The sequence below is a fragment of the Aspergillus foveolatus genome (assembly GCF_047715535.1).
Source record: "Aspergillus foveolatus strain CBS 279.81 unplaced genomic scaffold BDW70scaffold_3, whole genome shotgun sequence".
Lineage (NCBI taxonomy): Eukaryota > Fungi > Ascomycota > Eurotiomycetes > Eurotiales > Aspergillaceae > Aspergillus > Aspergillus foveolatus.
Window position 1 is genome coordinate 251,136 of NW_027396067.1, and position 22,977 is coordinate 274,112.

The 22,977-nt window shown below is 51.7% G+C and overlaps 11 protein-coding genes across 11 annotated transcripts; 5 read left to right on the forward strand and 6 right to left on the reverse strand.

The window, feature by feature from the left end:
- Window positions 1-1,958: 1,958 nt before the first annotated feature.
- On the forward strand, window positions 1,959-3,823 carry BDW70DRAFT_155828 (uncharacterized protein; the record flags this gene model as incomplete). Its single annotated transcript, XM_073740105.1, has 2 exons — window positions 1,959-2,709; window positions 2,763-3,823. 2 exons carry the CDS (start codon window positions 1,959-1,961, stop codon window positions 3,821-3,823), a joined length of 1,812 nt encoding a protein of 603 aa, XP_073600150.1.
- A 435-nt stretch (window positions 3,824-4,258) lies between these two features.
- BDW70DRAFT_127440 (Sds3 domain-containing protein) lies at window positions 4,259-6,315 on the forward strand. The gene is made up of 2 exons (XM_073735271.1): window positions 4,259-4,874; window positions 4,940-6,315. The coding sequence occupies exons 1-2, from the start codon at window positions 4,440-4,442 to the stop codon at window positions 6,008-6,010; spliced, it is 1,506 nt and encodes a 501-aa protein (XP_073600151.1). The 5' UTR covers window positions 4,259-4,439; the 3' UTR covers window positions 6,011-6,315.
- Window positions 6,316-6,500: 185 nt separating this feature from the next.
- BDW70DRAFT_127441 (uncharacterized protein) lies at window positions 6,501-8,250 on the reverse strand. The gene has a single exon (XM_073735272.1). The coding sequence runs from the start codon at window positions 7,956-7,958 to the stop codon at window positions 6,813-6,815; it is 1,146 nt and encodes a 381-aa protein (XP_073600152.1). The 5' UTR covers window positions 7,959-8,250; the 3' UTR covers window positions 6,501-6,812.
- Window positions 8,251-8,474: 224 nt separating this feature from the next.
- Window positions 8,475-10,553, forward strand: spb4 (ATP-dependent RNA helicase SPB4). The gene is made up of 3 exons (XM_073744418.1): window positions 8,475-8,792; window positions 8,849-9,361; window positions 9,411-10,553. Exons 1-3 carry the CDS (start codon window positions 8,503-8,505, stop codon window positions 10,525-10,527), a joined length of 1,920 nt encoding a protein of 639 aa, XP_073600153.1. The 5' UTR covers window positions 8,475-8,502; the 3' UTR covers window positions 10,528-10,553.
- A 371-nt stretch (window positions 10,554-10,924) lies between these two features.
- On the forward strand, window positions 10,925-12,708 carry BDW70DRAFT_127443 (transferase family-domain-containing protein). Its single transcript, XM_073735273.1, has one exon. It carries the CDS (start codon window positions 10,959-10,961, stop codon window positions 12,594-12,596), a length of 1,638 nt encoding a protein of 545 aa, XP_073600154.1. The 5' UTR covers window positions 10,925-10,958; the 3' UTR covers window positions 12,597-12,708.
- A 16-nt stretch (window positions 12,709-12,724) lies between these two features.
- Window positions 12,725-13,118, reverse strand: BDW70DRAFT_127446 (uncharacterized protein; the record flags this gene model as incomplete). Its single annotated transcript, XM_073735274.1, has 1 exon — window positions 12,725-13,118. A coding segment is annotated over exon 1 (313 nt), but the record flags the coding sequence as incomplete, so codon positions are not given.
- A 1,013-nt stretch (window positions 13,119-14,131) lies between these two features.
- BDW70DRAFT_127448 (uncharacterized protein) lies at window positions 14,132-14,485 on the reverse strand. The gene has a single exon (XM_073735275.1). It carries the CDS (start codon window positions 14,477-14,479, stop codon window positions 14,279-14,281), a length of 201 nt encoding a protein of 66 aa, XP_073600156.1. The 5' UTR covers window positions 14,480-14,485; the 3' UTR covers window positions 14,132-14,278.
- Window positions 14,486-14,541: 56 nt separating this feature from the next.
- On the reverse strand, window positions 14,542-18,231 carry BDW70DRAFT_127449 (uncharacterized protein). Its single transcript, XM_073735276.1, has 5 exons — window positions 18,044-18,231; window positions 17,450-17,908; window positions 16,111-16,626; window positions 15,183-16,059; window positions 14,542-15,131 (listed from the first exon to the last, which is right to left on the reverse strand). Exons 2-5 carry the CDS (start codon window positions 17,901-17,903, stop codon window positions 14,672-14,674), a joined length of 2,307 nt encoding a protein of 768 aa, XP_073600157.1. The 5' UTR covers window positions 17,904-17,908; window positions 18,044-18,231; the 3' UTR covers window positions 14,542-14,671.
- Window positions 18,232-18,972: 741 nt separating this feature from the next.
- BDW70DRAFT_127451 (mitochondrial 37S ribosomal protein uS15m) lies at window positions 18,973-20,204 on the reverse strand. The gene is made up of 2 exons (XM_073735277.1): window positions 20,116-20,204; window positions 18,973-20,061 (listed from the first exon to the last, which is right to left on the reverse strand). Exons 1-2 carry the CDS (start codon window positions 20,159-20,161, stop codon window positions 19,208-19,210), a joined length of 900 nt encoding a protein of 299 aa, XP_073600158.1. The 5' UTR covers window positions 20,162-20,204; the 3' UTR covers window positions 18,973-19,207.
- Window positions 20,205-20,406: 202 nt separating this feature from the next.
- rps0 (40S ribosomal protein uS2) lies at window positions 20,407-21,886 on the forward strand. The gene is made up of 2 exons (XM_073735278.1): window positions 20,407-20,678; window positions 20,751-21,886. Exons 1-2 carry the CDS (start codon window positions 20,509-20,511, stop codon window positions 21,460-21,462), a joined length of 882 nt encoding a protein of 293 aa, XP_073600159.1. The 5' UTR covers window positions 20,407-20,508; the 3' UTR covers window positions 21,463-21,886.
- BDW70DRAFT_127454 (putative Rho-like small GTPase) lies at window positions 21,868-22,966 on the reverse strand. Its single transcript, XM_073735279.1, has 4 exons — window positions 22,765-22,966; window positions 22,446-22,671; window positions 22,237-22,356; window positions 21,868-22,170 (listed from the first exon to the last, which is right to left on the reverse strand). Exons 1-4 carry the CDS (start codon window positions 22,863-22,865, stop codon window positions 22,009-22,011), a joined length of 609 nt encoding a protein of 202 aa, XP_073600160.1. The 5' UTR covers window positions 22,866-22,966; the 3' UTR covers window positions 21,868-22,008.
- Window positions 22,967-22,977: the final 11 nt, after the last annotated feature.

The window sequence follows — 22,977 nt, forward strand, 5'->3', positions numbered from 1 at the left end:
CGGTGGAGTTCACGGTACATGGATAATTCCTTCTGGAGGCGAAATCCACCCAAATTCGGAGTCTCGACATCAACTTGACCTTGGAAGACTGCCCGTTGTTACCTGGGCTCAGGGTCGGTTGGGAGTTCCACGCATCGAGGATCCCGGATTCGGTGCTGCTGATGGGGATTTTCGTACTTCCCGCCTGAACAATTCGTTGGGTTGAGATCAGGTATATTCTCTAAGCACTTGATTGGGATAGATGGCGACCGGTGACGGCCAGGCCCTACCTAGTATTGTGCTGAGAGACCAGGGCTTGGAAGGCAAGTCCACTGCCAGCTAGCTCAAACGAGTCGGTATGTCTGGCCGCTGGCGGCTGCCTAGACCTTTTAGACCAACGATCAGCGGCGACGATGCTGTTTAAAAAAAAAAAAAAATTATTATTGCAGGTGCGAGAACAGGCTGGATGGATGGAAGGCTGCCTATATGCAACGAGGTTGGACCGGCCAGATCGAGATGGGCCGCCCTGCTGGTGGTTTGCCGTGGCGCTGACGATCGCCCGTTTCTGGGCCTTTCTCACTCGCAGTTTTCATGTTTACTTTTCCCGCGTCTTTGCTTTGCCCATTCTCTTTATTGTCCAAGCCTCTCGATGACGCTGGCGACTTCGGATTGGGGTAAATTCTCCGTTTGTAAGCCTTGCGCTGGATTAGCTGGATTTGCACGGGTAGCTGCAAGATGGACCTGTCGCGTAGGACAAAGAGTTAGAAAGACGAGGTACGGCAAGCGCTGGCTGCCTCAATAGCGCAGCTAGAAAATATTGTTGGTGGACCTCAGATCAAGAATGCCTTGTATGGGACCCAGAAGCCAACGTATAGGATGAGGGGGGGCTTGAAGGATGCTGGATGATGCCCGTGGTTGTATGGCAAAAGCAAATACTGATAGCAAAGTTAAGATGGGCCGCTTCCCTGGTTATGCTGATGGTAGCTTTCGGGTGGGCTGACCGAACCCAGTGACCTGGACATGGATTAGCTTGCGTACGAAGTAGACGGGATCTTCTGGAGAGTCGCGACGGATATGGAGTCGACGAGGTCCTGGGCCATGAGTACACTCATAGACTCATACCATGAGACTCCCCAAGTATTATGAGATGGTGTCAAGTGGAGAGGCAACGAGAGCACTGGCACTGCACAGAGTGAGAGCGAGCCTGGAGGTGGGGTCAGGTCCGTGTAATTGGATCAGCCACTAGTCTGGGCCTAGACCGCGCGTCTGCCCCGGCCGCGCTCTCCCTGTCTGCTATTTTAGTGCAGATTCTTCGCAGCGCGCTGGGCAAAGGCCGCAGTGAGAGTCTTAAGAACAAGAACGAAGAACAATTAGCCAGTATCAAGCAGAGTAAGCATACGGTAGAAGATTGTTGTGCAGCAGACTGTCGTTGTGAACGGTCGCTGGGCCTTGCGTTGTGTCATCGACTCCCGCCCGTCGGTCTAGAACGAGTCGCGGCCAAGCGACTCTGTCATGCCTTCGATGGCTGCTCTCCCATTCTAGACCTTTCAGACTCGCTCGCCCTCAAGTCCCAAATTTCTCTTTCCTTCCAATCTCCCTCTTCTCCACCGTCTCACTCTGTATCAGCGTCACTCTCACCTCTTCTGCCCGGCTTTAGCGGCAGCTTCCTCCGCTGCCCTTTTCCTTTCCTTTCATCCCTCTCCCTTCGTCTCAACATCCTCACCACCACGCACATTCCCTTAGGCTCGGATCCTCGTCGTCTCTCAACGGGCCAAATCGCCAGCGACCGACGATTCTCCCATTCTCCCATTGTTCGACCCAATATACCTGACGGATTACTCACTCTGATCCGGTTCTCGGGTGCGCTCATCCTGGTTGCCTGCTTGTTGCCCGTTAAACCCAACGCACCCTTGATGTATTCTCCGCAATATTATGGCCCTTGTCTGCCTGCCCCAAGAACAGTGCGATATAACCCTGTCATGCGTTCGCATTCACGACCGTTCTCGCCAGATCCTTCGTCAGATGCATCCACAGAAGCCGGTTCTTCACATCGGGGAATCGTGAATCCGCTCGATCAGCCATACCCTCAACGAAGACCACTATCACCGTCCAATTCAAACTCATCCTGTCGACGCAGTCAACGCACGCAAGCAGCCTTACCACCAAGCGGAGGATCAGGCCGACTCAAGCGTCGGGCTTCGCAAGGCTCTGTGATAACCAAACCCTCTACAGTCACCAGGTTCCTGTCCCGTAGCAACGCAGCTCTCCACCCCCCGTCCCTTGACGCCACCGGCTCCGTGACACAATCATTTAGTCGATCCGCCGATTTCCGTACACACTCTGCCGACTCCCGGCTTCGGATCTCTACCGTTTCGAGTTCGCTGGCGGCTCGAACCACCGACTCCGCCTCGCCGGCGTGGGATTCGACGGACAAGGGCGACTATCCATCAACCTTGCCTCCAACGCCTCCCGAAGACGACGATCACATTGCCTGGAGTCCGCGAAACAATATGCTGCTCTTCGAACCTCGCGTGAACCGGGACCCGGGGCTCATGCCCATGGATGAAGGCCCAAACATGGATACCTCTTCTGGAAGGGGGCATTCAGATACCCTGGGGAGCCCGTCTGATAATATATCACCTTCAACCTCTAGCGGGAGCCCGCAGTCCTCGAGCGGTGAGATGGATTGCGACGATAGCTCGTGGCTTGGGAACAGCATACAGACCATAGGTAGGTCCTCGCTCTGCGGCATGGTGGGTTTATATTAATGTATGTTTCCATAGTCTCGTCTCTGCCATACTCAAATGCCCGAGGAGAAGCGGCCAAAATTGTCTACCAGATGCTTCCATACCCCTGCCCTGCGGATAAACCAAGCAGCGCTGAGGTTAATGAGAGTGTCTTCTGCTCACTCGTCCAAGCGGTTCAGCACCATTTGCAGCATGGACAGTCGCCATATATCAACGTCACCCACGCAGTCCCCGAGCAATTCAGTCTTTCCAACCTCCCGCATTCTCCTCCCAGCACACCTCACTCGTCTTTCTCCACCGATGATTATTTCAAACCGACTGCTGTCTTTTCCAGCGCCGCCGTGGTTTCTGCGTACCACGACTTCCGCGGCCCGATTCAGACCCAGGCGCCGCATTTCCCGATGCCGATCGTGCCTCCATTCAGTGTCCACATCTCCGTTCTCGAACGCTACCTGCCCCCATCATCGTCCCAAGAGTATAGAGACCTCTTCTCTCATACCCGACCGTCCTTTCTTGTTGATCGATTGAGCGAACTTTCCCCGGAAGGGGGTTCAATGCTTTTTATTTATCCCACCAGAAGAGGGGCCTCGACTTTCAAATCACAGTATCTTGGACCCATCCTCGACCCCTTGCTGCGACAGCTTGTCGTAGTAAACGAATTATCAGCAGAGATCAGTCGGTATCTCGGCAAGGTTTCAGCGGTCGCTCACATGGACGACTTCGATACCATGCGAGAAAACCTCGACCAGCTCTGCGGTTCTTTAAGCTCATCCTCCTCGCAGTTCAAGGTTGTGGATGCTCGCAAGGGTAGCGTCCGCCTTGATCGCAAGCTTTGGTCAGAGTGGTATATCCACCAAGATAAGGCTCGAATGAAGGAGGTGATCAGCCTCTACTACCAGAATAGTCGTCGTCTTCCAGCGGCCAAATCGACGTCGCTAAACACGTCCGGCTATCACCGCTTGGAGACAAAAGAGGTCACGTCCGCCATGTTGCTCAGTGAAATCCTTGAAGGTATTCGAAAGCGACCATACGGGGAGGAGATGGAGCCCCGTGATGGAATCGAGCTTGGTATCTTTGTCATTCGCCGATCTCACTAAGCAACCTTCATTGGCAGGACAACCAACGATCTCAACCCAACTAGCCATATCCCTCGCCTGTTTGTTTAGAAGTGATTTATAGGCTGCACAAAAGGGACTTCATGGAACGGCGTTTTCTGGTGTTACGATGGGATATAGGAGTGGGTTATTGACATGCATTGGACACGAATAATACCCGGGTTTCTCGCACTTTGGCTTATTGTTACGGATGGATGACCACTAGTATGAGTGAATAGTTTGATAGACATGATCTATGTATACCAATATGAATCAACCCAAATTCGCTTCTGGCCAGTTTTGATTAGTCGTTAAATCGTACATAAAAGTCACATGGGCGGTCAAGATAATACCCGCACTAACCCACATTGGCCGGACTGGCCTCCCGCTTTCCTTTCTGCCAGTAGTGCCCCATCCCAGAAACGCCGAACGATCTTGCTTGCTTTTCCTTCTATTTCTGCCTCCTCGTGCCCTTCTTATAATCAAGTATTATGTGCAGCTGCTCTCTATTCATGCTATAGCATTATCATTCCCGGACAGTGCTGCCTCGCCCAGAAAGCGCCTCACCACCCTTTTCCTGTGTGACGACAGTTCTGCTGAACGGTCGGCTCAGTCGGCCATGGCTTACTCTCCTGCTCCTACTTCTCCTGGTCCTTCAGGCGTACCCATGATGTCCAACGGTTTACACTCTAGGGGCCGTTCGGTCAGCCCTCCAACTGGCATGCCGCTTTCGAAGCGGGACAAGCGGCGCAGTGCACTGCAAGAACGTCTTCACGACCTTACGGCCTCCTTCAGCCAGAATCGCGACACTCAATTTCGCCAACAATTGCACGCTCTTCAATGTGACATGACCCTCATCAACAATGCCGATCCCTATAACCCGGGCCCGATCCCCGATTCGGCCGAGGAGATTGCCCAGTTGATTGAGAGCACGGTTGGCGGCGGCCAGTTTGCTAGAGAAATGGCTAGCTTAGCGGGTATGTGGTATGCTCGATTCGTGCAGGAGGTCAATCAGGTCAAGGCGGAGCGGGATGCTGACCTGGCTATGCTGGTCGTAAGTTTTCTTTTCCATTTGTGTATGGTAACTTCAACGCGGTGCTAATTGATTCGTGTATCTAGCACCGCCATAATAACAATCTGGAGAGATTCCAGCGAGAATATGCGTTTCGCGCCCATTTTGCGGAAGAAGAATATAATAACCTCTCAGCGACTCTCCGGGAGCGCCTTGTGCAGACGCTCTCAGGCAAGCGGGCTCGCCTTATGAGAGAAAAAGAACAGCTTGATATCGCGGACACCAATGCCCTCCTCCTCCATCCCAACCAATTTAGCATCACGAATCCTGCTAGTCCTGGTGGTATTCACGGCAATCGCAAAACTAGACATACTCGCCATCGGGTGGATTTGGACGAGTTAGGCAATGGGATCATGACTGAACATTTAAATAAGAGAAAAAGGAAAGCTCCGGAGGAAGATGTTGGGTCACCGGTTCGGGAGACCCCGGCAGAGCGCGCGAAAGCCCAGGTAGCCCAGCAGCAACTTGCGCCAACATACTCTATTCAGTCACTCTTCACGGAGAAAGAGCTCAGTGCGCACGCTAACCAGGCGCATATTGCCACCGTTCATTTCTTCTCTACATCCAAGCGCGCCGACCAACCCTCAGGCGCAGTGACAAATGGAAACAACACAGACGCGGAAGAGGCATCAGGTGTGGATGGCACCGGTGCAGAGGACAACGGTACCCCTGCTACTGACATGGCGCGGACCGCGAGCCAGAATTTCCATGCCACTCGATCGACCCGAACACATGGCAATCATGCCCTGAATCCGTTGGCTGAGCTTTCCGACAAACCAGCTGTTCGTCCGAATTTGCCATACAATATTTTAGCCAACTACCACGCTCGACCGAGCAACAGTGGTGCCCCACCATTGCCCCCGCTCATGAATGAGGAGGTGGACGACGATTGGAATCGCATGGACAAAATGGCGAGCAAGCCCCTGGGACATGTTGATAGAAACCTTATCCAGCTCCTCGTCGAGCAGACCCCAGCGGAGATCAACGGGATCCCACAAAACCCGAATCGGTTCAGCCTCCTCCACCCCGACTTTCCCACAGAAGTTGGCATGCATCTGTACCCCCTCCGAAAAGACGGCGAGAGCAACGAGCGCGCCAAGAAACCGAGAAATGGATGATTGCATCCATGTCTGGTTGTTGTCATCGGCGTTACTTGGTACTGGAACAGGGATACATGATGCGAGGGATTTGTTGGTCTGAATATTGATAGGCGTTTGGGTTCAATTGGCGTGCTGGGCTTACTTATTTATATTTCGCATGCACCCGTCTCTCTAAGTCTATTATCCTGTCTCCTTGCTTTCTTCTTGTTTATGTTCAGAGCATCCATCCACTGCAACCTCTTTAGCCATGTGATCAAGACTTAGACCACATAGGCGCGAGATGAATACTCGACCCAGCGTGGAGTTTAGAGCTGCTATTTTTGTTGTTGATATTGCTGCTTTGGATAAAATACAGGGTTTCGGAACTTGACTCTTCTTGACTTGATTTTACTTAAGTGTGTTACTTAAGTGTGCTAAACTCCAGCTGTTCTGATATAATCTGTTGTATCTCCTCTACAACCCCTTTTAGGTAGCGGTAGTAATACAGTATACAGAACACTTGATTGCTTTCTTTTCTTCCGTGGATTTCTATTCATTCTTATCATGGTATAGAGAAATAAATATGAGAAACAGGTGGAGAATAGAGATGAGTAGGTGTGATATTAGCATAAGTGGTATGGGCATAAGGCTAAATGTATGTATGCATGCATGAAGATGAGATATAAGCATAGTGTTCTGCTCTGCGAGGAAGGTAATGTGAGAGCTGGAGCGGATGATCCGGGTGTAAGAAGACGGGGTAAAGGATAACCAAACAAGAGCAATGAAAGTGGGGAAATGCATGCCGGGAGTCTATCTAAAGATACTGGTAATTCAGGAATAATCACCCAAAAATTTTCAAGAAACCCCAGAGCCCGATGCCACTGAGAACCGGGATAGTCAGATTATCGTCCCAGCCCATGAAGTCGATGAATTCAGAGCCCGCGGCCACAAGGCCGGATACGACGCTCATGACGCCCAGCGCTAGCGGGCCGGTGATAACAGAGCCGGACTCGGTGTCTGGTGATGTTACTGTCCACCCAATGAGTCGCTTCACAGGGTCTGGGAAAAGATTGAGACGGCCTGTGTAAAGGAATGCGTCCTCGGGATCGTTGGGAAAGGTACCAATGTAGGGGACGAACCAGCCCCAGAAGGCGGCCGCGGTGACAACCCCAACTAGCCAGGCGGCAAAGGTACCTGCAAGACTCTTCCCCTTGCGCAAGCTAAAGGTATAGCGGCCGTAAAGGCGGCCAAAGGTGGAGGCTGCAGTATCACACCACGAGAGGAGGAGAACGCCCATAACGCCGACGTCCTTGGGGAAAAAGCGGAGGACGGTATATGCGCCGACGAGGTACCAGATCACGCCGTTGTAGCCGGACACTTCTGTTTCGCGCATGAGCGCACCCATGCAGCGGATGTACAACCTGTTGACCCGTTCTGAACGGTGACGGAAGAAGTCTGTTGCGGCGATGGGCACAAGAGCTCCGAAGAGCCAGGGTGTGATCTGGTGTGTTTGAATGCCGCGGCTGTATAGATGGAGAGTCAGGAATCCAATCGAGACGTGGAGCAGTTTGCGCGGGATCTCATGGCGGTGTATGAAGGTGCGGTAGCGGGTGTGAAGAGGAATCAGGCCGAGGGGTGAAGGAGATCGTGAGACGCTATCGACGAGTCCTGTGCCGTCTGCTTTTGACAATGGGGAAAGAAACCCGTTCTTCTGTGGCGCATTACCGTTTGTCCGCGCCACTAAGGGTTCTCCCGATGTGGGCTGCTTGGGCTTTGACTTGCGTCGACGGGATCGCGGTGGTGAAGAGTCCGTTGTCTCTTCCGTGACGTCGCCGAGATGCTGCTGCCGTCGGGCTGCCGAGCGCGTCATGGGCGCTGAATATCCATCCCGCGATCTCGACGAGGTTCTGCCTTCTGATGGTGTCGGTGATGGAGAGGCGACCCTCGGCGTCGAAGGAACAGCACCAGGACTTCGCGCCGACGACATCTGGGCCGTTCTGACGGAGAAGGGCGGAAGGGCCACAGCAGCGATCAGTCCGGAAAGAGGGCGTTCGTGCAATAACCAATTGCTGCAACCTGCGACGCAGGGTATAAATAAATCGCTTGCCTCGGAAGACGGAATGATGGGCAAGTGTCCTTCGAAAAGGGAATCAAAGGTAAAGGGCCGATGGTTAGGCGTAAGATTGGCGAGGGCTGAGGGACAAGGCAGAGACAAAGCCGCGCATTGCCGTCAGATTGTGCACGAACTGAGCAAATTAGAGTGTCAGCACAGGTGCTCTTTTTTTCGGATTAGGTTGTTTTGGCGTACCAGGCAAGTAATGGCAAACTGTTCTGCTGACCTCAAAATTCAGGCCGTCGGCGCGCTTCCTGCTTTCCGCCGAACCCCGTGCATCACGTGTAAATCAAAAAGCATCACGCAGCAGAAATTCACCGCCTCGCTATCTAATCGCAGTCTACTGATAAGAAAAATTCCTTCGATTTTGACCAGGAACCAGAGACCAGCGGAGAATAAACGGCCAAAGAATCTGGCAATGGCACCGAAACCTCCGTCAGGGACATCGTCCCGAGCCTGGGACGCAGTGAATCCTCCGCTGTCGGAATGGGTGCTTGACGCTGTCTCCTCGATGGGGTTTACCCGAATGACGCCGGTTCAAGCATCGGCCATTCCTCTATTTATGGCTCACAAGGATGTCGTTGTTGAGGCCGTCACTGGAAGTGGAAAGACTCTTTCCTTCTTAATCCCAGTAGTGGAGAAGCTGTTGCGCCTTGAAGAGCCCATCAAGAAGCACCATGTCGGCGCCATCATCGTTTCTCCAACAAGGTATTTGGCTTAAAGCAGGTCGAGCTAATGGAGATGTCCATGCTGACTCTTCGCAGAGAACTTGCTTCGCAGATCTACAACGTTTTGACATCCTTACTCGCGTTCCATCCCGCTTCGGCGGCTGTGATAAACACTTCCGAGACCGAAGAAGACGCTCCCCGGCCTAAACACTCTTCCTCCGTTCTCAGGGTCGTTCCGCAGCTCCTCCTTGGAGGCTCGACCTCGCCTGCAGAAGATTTGAGCACCTTCTTGAAGCGCTCTCCGAACCTCTTGGTGGCTACTCCGGGTAGACTTCTCGAGTTGCTCTCTTCCCCGCACGTTTACTGCCCACAATCGTCCTTCGAGATGCTTGTCTTAGACGAAGCGGACAGGTTGTTGGATCTTGGCTTCAAGGAAACACTGCAGAACATCCTGCGCAGACTTCCGAAACAAAGGCGGACGGGGCTGTTCAGTGCTAGTGTAAGTGAGGCTGTTGATCAGATTGTCCGCGTCGGGCTGCGTAATCCTGTCAAGGTCGTGGTCAAGGTCAAGGGGGCGTCGGGAGTTGATGACAAGCGTACCCCCGCCAGGTTAGCACTTCTTCACCCTTCAATACTCTCATATACTTATTCGATGCAGCCTTCAAATGACCTATTTGACTCAACCACCAACCCGTAAATTTCCAGCCTTAAAGCACATTCTTAACTCAGTGCAACCGACGCCCTCCAAATCAATATTCTTCGTGTCAACTTGCTCAGGTGTCGACTACTTATCTGTCATCCTCCCGTTGATACTTGGCGACGATTTCCAGTTAATACCTCTCCACGGAAAACACCCTGCGAACGTGCGTCAAAAGAACTTCAACCGTTTCGTTAACGCTCACACCCCGGCCATCCTTCTCACCACAGACGTCGCTTCCCGCGGGCTGGACATTCCGTCGGTGGACCTCGTCGTTCAGATAGACCCTCCTTCGGACCCAAAGACCTTCATTCACCGATGCGGTCGTGCCGGCAGAGCCGGTCGTAGAGGTCTTAGTGTGGTTCTGCTCCATCCGGGCAGGGAAGAAGATTACGTCTCCTTCCTAGAAGTACGGAAGACCCCAGTTGCGCCTTTCCCGCAACCCATCACCGTGTCCGACGCCGAAGCCGCCGCCGCTACAGAAGCTGCTCGGAAAGTAGTAAAGGCAGACCGCGCGGTCCATGATCGGGGCCAAAAGGCCTTTGTTAGTTGGCTAAGGAGCTACAGCAAACATCAAGCAAGCAGCATTTTCCGCGTCGCGGATCTGGACTGGGAGGGGCTAGGAAAAGCGTGGGGACTACTGAAGCTGCCGAAGATGCCCGAACTGAGAAATTTCACGGGAGACAAAACCCTTGGTGTCCAAATGGATTGGGATACGTACGCATACAAGGATAAGCAGCGCGAGAAGCGTCGCTTAGAGCTCCTACAGGAGATGGCGGAATCTGGCCAACAACAAACAACGAACAAGAAGCGTCCGAATGAGACTGTGGCCTGGAGCAATAATGTTGAAAACAGAAACAAGAAGGCCAAACGGCGCGACATGAAACAGGTGCGGCAGGAGAAGAAGCGGTGGGAGAAGATGACGGAGGAAGAGAAGAAGAAGGCTCTCGAGACAGAGCAGATGCTCGAGCAGATTAGGGCAAAAAATGAAGAGCAAATGCGGCTGAAGCGCGCAGCTGCTAAGGCGGACAAGGACGCAGACAAAGGTGGAGACGAGGAATTCACGGGCTTCGACTAGCCAAGGACATCTGGTGCACTGCATACCTACTATATACCCCAGCCAATGTATTACGGCCGCTGATTGGCGCTTCCCACATGAGCCCTAATTCGGACTGTTCCGACTTTATTCCTCACCATCTTTGCGTCCCCTCCCGCGAAGGTAGACATGTGCCTGTTCAGTAAGCCATTTTGATTGCGTTTTCAAGATAATACCGTACAGCCATTCTAGGTCAGACTTGGGTATTATGAGTCCTAATGACTCATGCTATAATCCCAGTTTTGACTGTTCTGTGGCTATGCCAATATAACTCTACTAAGTCTAGCGCTTCGTCTAGCTTAGTCAAGGTTCAGCCCTAGCAGCTGGTATCTGGATATAAAAGACCTAGGCTCTACAAATGATAGAAGATGCACAACACCAAAAACTCACGGTCTGCGCTCTCCGACCACGAGATGTCATCCCAGCCAGAAATCAACTTACTCAAGACAGTCTACATCTTCCCCTCCCAAAAGTCAACCAGAACCACGGTCTCCCTCTCCATCCTCGATGCAGTCGTCACAAACTATGCCGCCTGTGCCGCAGTCTGGTTCTTTGATGCACCTTCCGGTGGCAACAAGGATGGGCATAGACAGCTAGATTGGCTCTCAACTCTAGAACAGTCCCTAGCCATAACTCTATCTTCCTTTCCACATTTCGTTGGCACCCTTAGCAAAATCACACACGTTTCTGACCCAGCCAACTATGGCTACGGCGAAGCAGACCACACAAAACGCTACGGCCGCCTCCACGTAACATTCGGCACCGATCAAGACCCTGGCGTCGAATTTAGCACTGCTCATTGCGGGACGACACTGGACGAGATCGTTCCCAATTCGACGCGGCGGAAGTCACCTGATCTCAGGGCCTGGGATCTGTCCTGCTCAGCGAATGTCTTTCTAGCAGACGGAAAGAAGCTGCCCTTTATTGGAGGGGCGTGTTCTAGCTCTCCGGTATTGATTCAGGTTACGCAGTTTAGATGTGGTGGCATCGCTATCGGTATTAGAATTGCCCATCCGTTGGCCGATGCGCAGACGCTGAGCATTTTTATGAAGAGATGGTCGTTTGAGCATTCGATTCTTTCCCCAGGCGAGTCCACGTCTATATATGGCGCCTCCAACCGGAAGACAGAACCGCCAACCCCTGTATTCAGCCCCCAACTCCTCGACTCGCAAGCAGCAGGAGACATCGACGCCCTCTCTCCGGATAGCACTATCCTCGCAAAGTCTCGCGCCCTCCCCTCCTCGCGCTACGATTGGTTTTATCCCGCCTCTGACGGCAATTCGGACCGGAACCTACCATCTGGCATTACACGCTCTATGATCAAGTCGCCCGGGAACCCAATGCCAAAGGAAGACTGGGATACGGCCCTCCCAGTGTCCCATATCAAACTCCATTTCTCTGCGCAGCAGACGAACAAGATCTGGGAGGTTGCTAGCGGGTTGGATCTTGGTGTTAGCCGGCACGATGCTATTGTTGCGCACGTCTGGAGTGCTATCAACCGAGCGCGCGGGTTAGGTTCTGATGAGCGAAACGTCTCGTTACACTATACCTTCGGTCTACGGAAACGTCTCGGTCTCCCGTCTGAATTCATAGGATCCCCGATCCTCCTGACCTCAGTCCAGATGCCAGGGAAAGACGCTGCTAACGCCAGCTCTTCCGCATCGCAGAGATATGACATCGCAACCAAAATACGCAGTAATATATCTCTATATACTCCCGACAATCTCAAAGCAAGACTGCACGATCTTTGCTTTGAGGTCGCGCCTCAGCGGCTCTGGGAGGCGTATCTAGGGCGCAGACATGTAATTTTTACTTCCTGGGCACATCTGAGCCTATATGAGGTTGATTTTGGAGGATCAAGAGGGAGGCCAAGATTCGTTGAGCCTTATATGCCAGTTTTAGATGGGTTGTTGTGTTTGATGGAGGGTCGGCCGGGCCTGAAAGACAAAGAGGGAAAGAGGCATTGGTGTGATGATGGAGTAGATGTTGCGGTTTCAATTGCGACAGAGGCGATGGAGAGGTTGAGAGATGATCCTGAGCTATGGGTCTGACTTGTTATATCGTGTGATGTCCTAATCAGGTCATATCGCGATCTAGTCAATAAGTTTATAGCAATGTGCAGTTCTATTTCGCGTCGACTTACGCAAATATGCAAACATCTCAAAGCAATGCCCCCTATCTGCTATGCAATATCGACGTAAAAACGAAGTCCTCATCTTACGCTAACGTCATAGCTAAGCGCTCGACACTCTCATCCATACTTCCATGCCTACCATTCATTCCCACTTGACTCTCATTGTCAATCTTCATGACACGTGCCTCTTCAATCCGAGGGAGGTCGGATACCACCTCTGTATTCTTCTCCGCAACCGTATTATCTTTTCCATCACAGATTTCAGCGCCAGTCTTCCTGGCAGTGGCAGTGGTAGGTCTGCGCTCAACACCAGGAGCAAGGCTCTCAACCGTCGCTTCGGGAACAGGGTCATATTGCAGCAAACGCGATTGCGACTCGGGAACCTTTCCCAGCACAACCATAACCTGCCTACATTCCTTAACCTGTCCCTGACTCTCGCTTTTGTCCTTCCTATTTCCCAGATCATTCGGCATTGGGGTTGGCGTCGGCATAGGTATCTCCTTCGCAGCTTCCTTCGCAGGTTCCGATACAGGTGATGAAACGGCCGTCTGCGCTCTCGAGACCAGATTCGGGTACGGTAACATCCGTCTCGAATCCGGTTTGGGCTCTCTCCGTCGAACCATCACGCTAGAACCGTATGTAGTTCCAATCTCGGGGCCAATGCCGGGACTAGCGGCGAAGACAGTCCCAGTCTCTGAACTAGGCATAGCTGTAGGCGCACTCGCAGTAGCCACCATCCTCTCCATCGCCAACTCCATAAACCCAGCTTTGTCCTTCTTGAGAGCCCCACCAGTTTTCTGCTCATTTTGCTGTCCGGCATTCCACCCCGGACTGTTGAACACCGTATACCCCATTCCCAAGGTCACGTTATATCCCAGTCTTCCTCCCATTCCAACTCCAACTCCTGCACCCACATTACCCGCGTACCTCGACTGACAGCCCAGGCAAATTCTCATGCCCACGCCCTTTGCAAACTCCCTCATACCACAGACTTTCACAAGCGGGTTCGGGTTCTTGGTCGGCACGGGAGGCGGGTATGTCCTCGCGCTTGGACAGGGCTGAATGAGTTGGTGGAAGGCGCAGCTGCAGCCGGGAGGGTTGGGCTGGTAGAAACACATATCTGTTTCCTCTTTTTCTTCGCTGTATCTGGCAATGTCTTCTTTTGCTGTGCCGGTGGAAGATAGTGATAGAGGAAGGTTGGTTGGGTTTCAATGAGAAGATGTCGATTACGAGACGTAATTGGAAGGGAGCAGATATCATTAATGATAAGAAAATGGGAGAGCAGGCTTTCTAGAAGAGCTGCAGAATCACCAACTGTTGAATGGGAACGGCCGCCGTCTCTTATTCTTTGTTGGCTGGCTAAGACAAGACACTCCATTTCGCACGCCCTCACCCGTTCATATCCCACTATCCCACAAGGTTCAAGACAAACAGTTCTCTTTGTCGAGCTCACTCACTTCCAGCAGAAAGCCTGCCGTGGTCATAGGGTTTTCGTTACGCCAGAATGCAAGTTTCGAAAGAGCCGGATTTAATATTCTATCACCAATCCAATCCTGACATTGGCATGCCATGATAAACACGCAGAAACAAAACTTGATATCAGGATCGTAGGACGTGGTAGAGAAACATAGGGTCATTGTCAAGCAATACAACGATAAAGGACTGAAAAACATGGCTGAGAACAACCGCCCAAGACACGACGAAGAAACATAGAATCAACCCGTTCCGTACTCCAATAACAAAATATACATGAACATGTGTAACGCCAAATTCATGACCGCCAATCGGGGGACGCTGCATTGAAATAAAATTAAAAAAAAAATAAAAAAAAAAAAAACAGCCCACTGCTGACCAGACAAAAAGCATCGCAAAATAACCTCGTTTCCTCCCAGTCATGAAAGCTCCAGACATGTAGTCAACAGGCAAGACAAATTCTAACACGTAGATAGAAAGCGCAGGCTCGTAAGCAAAAGTAACAAAAACCACAATTCTCTATACAGCAGTTTTCTTGAACTCTGCGAATTCGCGCTGAAATGTGGCATATGCATCATCAACTTCAGCTGGGTCCCAGATTTCGCTTGCAATCCGGAGGGCCTCGGCGCTGATGGTGAGGCCTTCACCAAAGGGCTTCTTCTCAGGCCAAACGAGTTGACTCAGATCCCCGGATGGGCAGATGCTGTATAACCACTGGGCGTCCTTTGCAAACTCATCGTCTCCGAATTTCTCAATGTCTTTCTCGGCAGGTGGCGCGGGCACGGGCGTGAAGTCAGGTGTGACGGCGGTCAGGGGGCTAGAGTAGCGACTAGCGGTGCGAAGTCCACTGGGCGTCTTTGGTTTGTACTTCTCAGCCTGGGAGCGGGCCCTAGCGAGGGCTTCCTCATCGATCTTGGGGGCGGGAGTCGATGGGGGCTGTGTAGAACGCGCAGCAGAACGAGGAGCAGGTGATTGGGCACTAGTCAATCAGTACAGTGTTGCCTAAAAGCGCCAGGCCAGGATATCATACCTTTGTGAAGGATCAAGCTGTGCAGGAGTGCGAGTTCTGACGGTACCAGGAGTAGGAAGCTTGGGTGAAGATACAGTTTCGGTGTCGGTGTCAGAGTCATCGGAGAGGGCATCGTAGTCAAGTTGAAAAGTGCCCGATTTGTTGGGGACGAAACCAGGCCATTGCTGTGGGTCCACGACACGAGGCTCTGGTGTGGGTGTAGTTGGCGCTGATGATGTCTGTGGACCACCTATTCCAATGAAGTGTCTTCCGCGGTAGGGATCGGTAGCCCGAGCACGACGTTTTGAAGGCGTGTCTTCTGGGCTCGCCTCAAAGCGGACCTTCTTAGACGCCGGTCTCTCCGACTGAACAATGTTGCGAAGGGCAGTCTTGCCACGATGGTCAAGTTCAGACGGAGGTGAAGGCTCCGCTTCCCCTTCGCTATCAGAGCTGTAGCAAAAGTAATCTAGGTCCATGCCATAGCTCGAACCTGCGGGGTTAGGGATTACATCTGGTGACGGAGAGCGCTTGCGCTTCTTTTTTGACTTGTTCGCGGCATTGCTCTCCTGAGGAGTAGTTTCACAGCCTCCTTCAGTGGGTGCGGGTGAATCTTGAGCTTCTTTTCTAGAAGGTGTACTTTCCTCGGTAGGCTGAGCAGTAGAGTCAGAAGCGGGTGCTGTTACGGGAGTTGTGGTGGGCTTTGGTGGAATATCCGCTAGGTAACGAGAACGATCAATCGGAGCGGGAAAGAGTGAATAGGATAAATTGCGGGCACGTTTTGCTGGTGGTTGCTCGCTCAGACGGCGGCGAGGTTGTGGCTCCTGCTCGGGAGCCGCAGCGGGGGACGCTACAGCTTGCTGTGTTCGTTTGCTGCGTTCAGATGCAGGCTCTTGACTAGCTGTGGATGATGAGTATGAGAACACCAACGAAGAGATCACCATAAGCGTACCTTGAGCTTCTGACGTTGACCGACTACGGCCAAACCTAGGTAGAAGGCGGGAGAAAGAGCGTGGTACAGAGTTGATTAGTCCACTAAGGTTCCAGCTGCTCCTAGCAGGTTCTGGGGTAGAGAGCTCCTGGGTGGAGGTTTCCTGGGCTGCGGTTTGGTCGTCCGTCTGAGCTGGTTCAGATGAGAAATTAAACTCGGCCTGTAAGGGCTCGTTGGAGAGAGGTGTTAGTGCAGCGGTTTCAGATGCGCGACGATCAGCTTCAGTCTGAGCGACGTATTGAGGAAGACGGAAGATTGTACTGTGGATGCGGCCTTGGCTTTCTGCCTCACGGCGTCGCTTCCTTTCAGAGAACGATACTGTATGGGGGAGGCGGCGAAGGGGAGTAAGACGCGTGGCCCGTCGGGCGAAAGGGGTACTACCAGGCGGTCCAAGATTCCGGCGTTTGTTTGCTTGTGGTGTGACGGGCTCAGCGTTATCATCGGGGGAGTCTTCGGTATGGGGCCGTTTTCTGTTGACTTTCTTTTTAGTTAGCTTTCTGTCAAACTTTGACTTATCTATATGAACGCGAGAAACAATGCAAGTGTAAGCGGTTTTTTCTCTTCTGGCACTAGACTAAAGAGTCGTTAAAGCCATGGCATTGCCTGGAGTCCCCGGTGCTCTTTGAGAATGATCGTTCGTTTTAGTCGAGGTTTTGTCCTTGGCCAGCCCCAGTTTCTAGGACAGATCTCGGTGCTAGTTGGCGCCTTGGATACTTGTTGGTCGGGGGGTAAAATCAAGGCGAAAAATCCAAAACAAGTGAGTGGAACAGCAACTGGGAGCGATGGTGAAGGTGGAATAGAAGTTCCCAGGCTGATGCGTGTGAAAGAAGATACTGGAGGCTCGACTGGGACGGATGGGGTGACAGTTGGGGTCGCAGAAACTTTGGAGGGATTGGCCGGAGATAGGGTGGACTGGGAGGGCAATATCTGCTCAGTCCCATATTGGGGCTCGCAGGATGGTCAAAGTCATCTCCTTCCGGGATGGGATTAAGCAAAGTACTTGACGAAGACTGGTAAGTCCCTTGGGGCTTGGGATATCGAATGTCTATCGATCTGACCCTGGATGACCGGCGTGGAGAAGTCGGCATATATCGGTTCACGGTCAACTTAATATCCGCGTACACCTCTGGTTCTTTGGCATCCTGCGGCATTCGGACATTTTGGGACCGGGAATCTCTGGACTCCTGTGACTCCTTGGAGAGAAAAAGAGAAACTAAAAAAAGGAGATAAAAGGAGAGGGGAAAAGAAATTCGCGATGACACAAAAGTTGACAAACATAAAGGAGAGGTGTGGTACTCACGCCTTGAATTCTTAGGTTCCATTAAAGCCGAATCCGACGCAAGTGGGCGAGACTCAGGGTCTTCAGTGTTGACATCAACATTTTCCTTATTATTCGTTAGCGCAGTATCATGAGTGCTGTTTTCAACACTCTCTTGCGCTTCTTCGGTCGCATTGTGCTCCGCCCTTCGAGTGGCACTTCGCGTTTTACGCCTCACATCTTTGCGAGTTTGAGTCTTTGCAGTTGATGTAGTCAATGTGGCTTTCCTCGTGGTGGTCTTCTTAGTGGTGCGTGCTTGAGTTTTTGACCGAGTCGCTGGTTGTGTTGCAGGCTCGGCGGGCTGTTCAGAAGTAGGTTCCTGGGAAGCAGCTCTGGAAGCGGACCTCGTCGATCTGGTCGTACGACGAGTAGCACGTTTATTGTCATCAAGGGAGACGAAGCCACCAGGCGAATCTGGCTGAGAACGGGTACGCATTCTGACTGTATATTTGTGTTTGCGCGATTAGACAATGACTTCATGAAATATCGCGACAGAGAAAGTCAATAAAGAGTGACTGTGGGAGAACGAGGTCGGGCTTGCGATCCAAGAGCTTTAACTAAGAAGGGGAAATGTACATTGAGAGAAACTCGCTTCGCAGATTTGGAGCCTGAAGATCGAGAGCGCGTGCGGAAGAAGGAAGATGTAGAATGAGAGAAGAATTTAGGACACAAAGATTCCTTGAAAATCCCTGATCCAATCTTGCTATGGTTGCGACATAAGTTGCTGCGTGTTAGCAAAGTTTACTCACCTTCGGTAGGATGAGATGTTGAAGTGTTAGAAAGTAAATGAGATGATGTTGCGGAAATTAAGTTGTGAGGGAAAATTAACTTGGGGAAGGAGGTGCCAAGAACAAGTGACGTGCCGGCAGAACCCAAACCCAGAAAGCGGTCAGTGCTGTACTTTATGATCTGTTTTGGCCCCGGCTCCACCCTTCATAAAACATTCGGTAGAATCATAGACTGTCAGTTGCAAAGTGGTTCGTCCGAAGAAATGAAAGGCCTTTATCATCATCTAATGTGCTCATTTAAATAAGGATGCTAATTGAGTATCCGGCGGTCAGATTCTAGAGAAGCCCTCCATCAGTGTCTAGTCACAGTCTTAATCGATCACTCTTGGGCCCTAACTTCTCACTTTGAACGTTGCTGTTCAGCTAACATCACCATTGTGGGCTCTCAAGAGGAAATCAGACGCATTTGCTTTGGGGATGAATTATACGGAGGTCCACCCATGGCAGTATACGAATAATACGTGGTGATAGGCTGGCAGCAACCCAATTGGTTCAGTTTACGTGTAGGGACGAAATCGACGTAGCTTTCTTGCCTGTCTTTGTTATTAAGGGAATGAACCTAGTTTGATTCATATCAGGAGGTTGGCAGTTCTATAAGCGCTGTCGCGCCCTAGCCAACTGCCTGCATTGGAAGGCGAAGCTGGAACAGTCCTGCTCGGTGCCTGGCACGGTGTCAAATGAGACGACGATAAACTTAATTTAAGCAGCACCTCAGACTCAGCTAGCTACAGAAATATCTTCAGGGTCTATATTGCCGGCCACGTAGCTTCCAAGAATCACGTAATGTACCCTCAGTGACGGCAGTTAACTGAAATTGTAACTATACAAGGTAGAAAGACGGAAAAGCAGCGTCGAAAGACCTAACACGCCAGAGGTCAAAATCGTAAAGGTACAAGCCAACGCTTCGTTGGAGAGAGATTCGAAAACAACTAATGTACAAACGCCCGAACAATTACATGCTAATCTCGCCTTTCCACGAAGCGTCTGATAACCCAAGCGTCTCCATAAGATTCTTCCACCTCGGACCACCCCTTTCCTTCTTTCGCAAATACCGGAGTAGCTTCTGTCGCTTGTGAACGAGAAGTCGTAAGTTGCGCTTGTTGTGCTTGTCTTTGTTAGTAGTTTCCAAGTGTCTAGACAAATTGAGAATCTTTGCGGTAAGGATTGCGACCTGTACTTCAGGAGAACCGGTGTCGGGCCCGACGCGGGGAGTCTTTTGCAAATGGACAGTCGCTCCCTCTGGCGGGACAGCCGCAGGCTTCGGGGGCAACGTCTTGTCGGTGTTGTGTCGGCCAAACGTCTCGATGCACTTCTGAATGCGAAGGCGCATTTGGTCAGCAGTATTTCCGTTCCTGATATCAACAATTCGGCTGATTGCTTCGCGGGCATTTCGGTGCTCCTCGAGATGCCTTTCTGCACTTTCCTTCTCCAGCTGCGGGTCTGCCGTGGCTCTGTTTGGGTTCTCGATAGGGGAGGTCAGGTGCTTTGAGTAATCGAGAGCCTTGTCGAGCTCATTCAAAGTGATGAAGTGATTGGGGTGTGACTCTTGTGTACCGGCCTGATGAATCTTCAGGGCTTCGACAAAGGGTGTCGGTTTTCCGTGCACGGGATCGCCGAGAGAGGCGTTACGCTCCTCTACGAGGGCTTGTTGACGGGAAAGATTCGCGGCCTTGCGCTGGCGCGATTGAGCCATTAAGAAAGGATCATGTCTTCGGCGTTCCCTCGATTCTGCGGAACCAGCTCTGGCGGACGTTTTGCTCGGGTTTAGAGATAGTCTGGCAAGCGGGCTCTGAGCATGCGAGGAACCTAAAACAAGGGTGTCTCAGCATTGCCAATAGTGCAAACGAAAGAACAGCTTACCAGTGAATGCCTTGAGTGAAGGCTGGAAGGAAATGCGCGGACGCATTGTGCAGAGTGTATCTTGCCGTTGCGATCACCAATGCTTCTCGACTTCGGGCCAAAATCTCAATCTGAGGACAAATACGGAGTACGCTAGTCCAGTCTTGGTATACAGTGCACGTGACTCTGTTTTCCGGAAAAGCTCATGATGAGTAATCAAGAAGATGAAGGTGATTTGTCAACCCTAGGCTAGCCCTAAAATTCACAAACCCGGGAAGCGAAATCAGCCATCTCCCGCGGAGGAAAAGTTGTCTTGTCTCTCGCGTCAGTCCTCTCTTCGACCTCAACATCGCGACAAGCGCCAGACGATTGATATATTCAAATCGCCGTACTTTGCAGTATCAATCGCCCATCATGGCCCCTTCTCAACTTCCTCCCATTTTCAACCCTACTCCTCAGGACATTGAGATGCTCCTCGCAGCTCAATGCCACCTGGGATCCAAGAACCTCCAGGTTCACATGGAACCCTACCTGTGGAAGACTCGCCCTGACGGTGTCAATGTTATCAACGTTGGCAAGACCTGGTACGTTATTCGGAGGAATTGAGGGGGAGATATACGCGAAGTGTACGAGTTCTAACTCGTGCGCGAAAACAGGGAGAAGATCCTCTTGGCCGCCCGTATCATCGCCGCCATCGACAACCCTGCCGACATCTGTGTCATCTCTGCTCGTCCTTACGGTCAGCGTGCTGTTCTGAAGTTCGCCTCCCACACCGGTGCCACCGCTATCGCTGGTCGTTTCACCCCCGGTAACTTCACCAACTACATCACCCGCTCTTTCAAGGAGCCCCGCCTCATCGTCGTCACCGACCCGCGCACCGATGCCCAGGCCATCAAGGAGGCCAGCTACGTCAACATTCCCGTCATTGCTCTCTGCGACACTGACTCCCCCACCGACTTCGTTGATGTTGCTATTCCCACCAACAACAAGGGTCGTCACGCCATCGGTCTGATCTGGTGGCTCCTTGCCCGTGAGGTCCTCCGTCTCCGTGGTACCCTCGCCAACCGTGAGGTCGACTGGGACGTCGTTGTCGACCTTTACTTCTACCGCGACCCTGAAGCTGAGGAGAACAAGGAGGTTGCTGAGGAGAAGGTTGCCAGCGCTGAGGATGTCGGTACTGGTGCCATCGAGTCTGGCTTCGCTGCTGAGAGCTGGGATGCTCAGGGTGCTGCTGCCCCTGCTGCTTTCGCGGCTGCCGGTGCTACCAGCTGGGAGGCTGACGGTGGTGACTGGGCTGCCAGCTCTGCTCCCGCTCCTGGAGGTGAGAACTGGGCTGAGGCTCAGCCTGCCGAGGGTGCCAAGTGGTAAAAAGCTGCTTTTCAACCCGGCGATATCAGGGCAGTTGTTGGGAGAGTCTGAAGAGAAGGAAAATCAAATATATTCCCCTGGCATGTCAATCCTAGCCTCTGTTCCGCAAATACTCAAAAAGGAAAAAGAAAAAACGGCAAAAGAATTACACCCGAAACCAACCTCTTTTTCTTCCACCCAATGGTATGCTGTCACGAATCATCCTCTCAGTTCAGTCCGCTTTACGTCTTGTTTCATGGGGAGGAATTGCTTGTTCAATGATTGACTCGGTACTTGATGAGGGAAAGATACCCAGTTGTTCTCATATCAGTGAGCTTCTGGGGGAAAGCCCTGTGCCGTCAATCCACAAGGTGGACTTGATCGTTACCTTGGTTTCTCCCTGTATGTTATACGTAAATGAAAGTGATGAAAGCTACCATTCGTATATTCTAAACTCCATCGCAAATCGTAAGAGTAGTAAGAGCACACGGGTGTAGGCGCTTCATATATGTATACAAGCAGTCCAATGGGTATCAATGATCAAAATTCTTGCATACACCTTATCTCTCACATAACGAGGCACCCTCCCTTCGTTTGTCCCCCAGCAGCAGTAGTACTCTGATAGGCAAGTCTCGCAAGGTCCTCAAATGTCTGCGTCATGAGCTCCCCGGTAACAGCTGAGCATTCCGCATATCGATCGCAGCGAAGCTCCTGCGCGATTCTATACGTCTATATCAATGCTAATTGTTAACACGTGACAAGCGCCAATAAAAGGGAAGATAGACAGGCGCATACCTCCTGTGGATATATAATACCCTCCTCCTCCTTCCTCAAATCCCTCTTCAATCCCATCATCATAACGGGGATGCGCTCGCCTTCTCCCCGCTGAAAGTAGCGGATGATGTCGCTCCGCCACTGTATATTCAGCACACGATACGCATCAGCTGCAATCTTTTTGCATAACCTTATAGGCGCAACGGACTGGTTGGTGGTTTTAAACTCACCCTCTTCAACCCATCCAACGTCGCCCGATTCGAAATATCAAAGGCGAGAAGCACAACGTCCGGTTGGAGCGTCGTCCAATGCTGATTCGGACTCGCCGTGTCGTAGATCTCTAGCGTGAATGATTTTTTGGAAAAATAAATCTCATAAACGAATGGTTGGTCGCTGTCGCGGAGGATGTCTATTGGCTCATTGTCTGCTTTTCCGTTCCTAATGCTTTTAAGTCCCCTGCGATGGGATGTTAATTATGCCCGTTCCCAGGTGTAAGAACGAAATGAATGCCCATTCCCAGTGCTAGGGAAGCATGTGGTGTATACGCACGATAGAAAAGTCGACTTGCCGCACCCTGCGTCGCCGAGTAACAGGACTGTGATAGGAGTCTCAAGGACCTCCCTAGATTGTGGGTTTGCCATTGCGGGCATGAAATCATCAAGGATCTTGGTGATCTTCAGCGATCCGTTTTCTCAAATATTCATAAACTATATTTCATTGACAGTAGAATGCTGCTTTACGATAGATCCTCGGTGAAGCAGA

Excerpts from the sequence above, each read along its gene's own strand:
- BDW70DRAFT_127440 (XM_073735271.1), top strand. The coding sequence starts at position 4,440 with ATGGCTTACTCTCCTGCTCCTACTTCTCCTGGTCCTTCAGGCGTACCC. Across the intron at positions 4,875-4,939 it reads CTGACCTGGCTATGCTGGTC|CACCGCCATAATAACAATCT; the intron begins GTAAGTTTTCTT and ends TCGTGTATCTAG.
- BDW70DRAFT_127441 (XM_073735272.1), bottom strand. The coding sequence starts at position 7,958 with ATGTCGTCGGCGCGAAGTCCTGGTGCTGTTCCTTCGACGCCGAGGGTC.
- spb4 (XM_073744418.1), top strand. The coding sequence starts at position 8,503 with ATGGCACCGAAACCTCCGTCAGGGACATCGTCCCGAGCCTGGGACGCA. Across the intron at positions 8,793-8,848 it reads ATCATCGTTTCTCCAACAAG|AGAACTTGCTTCGCAGATCT; the intron begins GTATTTGGCTTA and ends GACTCTTCGCAG. Across the intron at positions 9,362-9,410 it reads GACAAGCGTACCCCCGCCAG|CCTTCAAATGACCTATTTGA; the intron begins GTTAGCACTTCT and ends TATTCGATGCAG.
- BDW70DRAFT_127443 (XM_073735273.1), top strand. The coding sequence starts at position 10,959 with ATGTCATCCCAGCCAGAAATCAACTTACTCAAGACAGTCTACATCTTC.
- BDW70DRAFT_127448 (XM_073735275.1), bottom strand. The coding sequence starts at position 14,479 with ATGCAGCGTCCCCCGATTGGCGGTCATGAATTTGGCGTTACACATGTT.
- BDW70DRAFT_127449 (XM_073735276.1), bottom strand. The coding sequence starts at position 17,903 with ATGCGTACCCGTTCTCAGCCAGATTCGCCTGGTGGCTTCGTCTCCCTT. Across the intron at positions 16,627-17,449 it reads GGAACCTAAGAATTCAAGGC|TCAACAGAAAACGGCCCCAT; the intron begins GTGAGTACCACA and ends CTAAAAAGAAAG. Across the intron at positions 15,132-15,182 it reads CAGCTTGATCCTTCACAAAG|TGCCCAATCACCTGCTCCTC; the intron begins GTATGATATCCT and ends CTGATTGACTAG.
- BDW70DRAFT_127451 (XM_073735277.1), bottom strand. The coding sequence starts at position 20,161 with ATGCGTCCGCGCATTTCCTTCCAGCCTTCACTCAAGGCATTCACTG. Across the intron at positions 20,062-20,115 it reads TTCACTCAAGGCATTCACTG|GTTCCTCGCATGCTCAGAGC; the intron begins GTAAGCTGTTCT and ends CCCTTGTTTTAG.
- rps0 (XM_073735278.1), top strand. The coding sequence starts at position 20,509 with ATGGCCCCTTCTCAACTTCCTCCCATTTTCAACCCTACTCCTCAGGAC. Across the intron at positions 20,679-20,750 it reads ATCAACGTTGGCAAGACCTG|GGAGAAGATCCTCTTGGCCG; the intron begins GTACGTTATTCG and ends GCGCGAAAACAG.
- BDW70DRAFT_127454 (XM_073735279.1), bottom strand. The coding sequence starts at position 22,865 with ATGCCCGCAATGGCAAACCCACAATCTAGGGAGGTCCTTGAGACTCCT. Across the intron at positions 22,357-22,445 it reads CGTTGGATGGGTTGAAGAGG|TGGCGGAGCGACATCATCCG; the intron begins GTGAGTTTAAAA and ends CTGAATATACAG. Across the intron at positions 22,171-22,236 it reads GTATTATATATCCACAGGAG|ACGTATAGAATCGCGCAGGA; the intron begins GTATGCGCCTGT and ends GCATTGATATAG.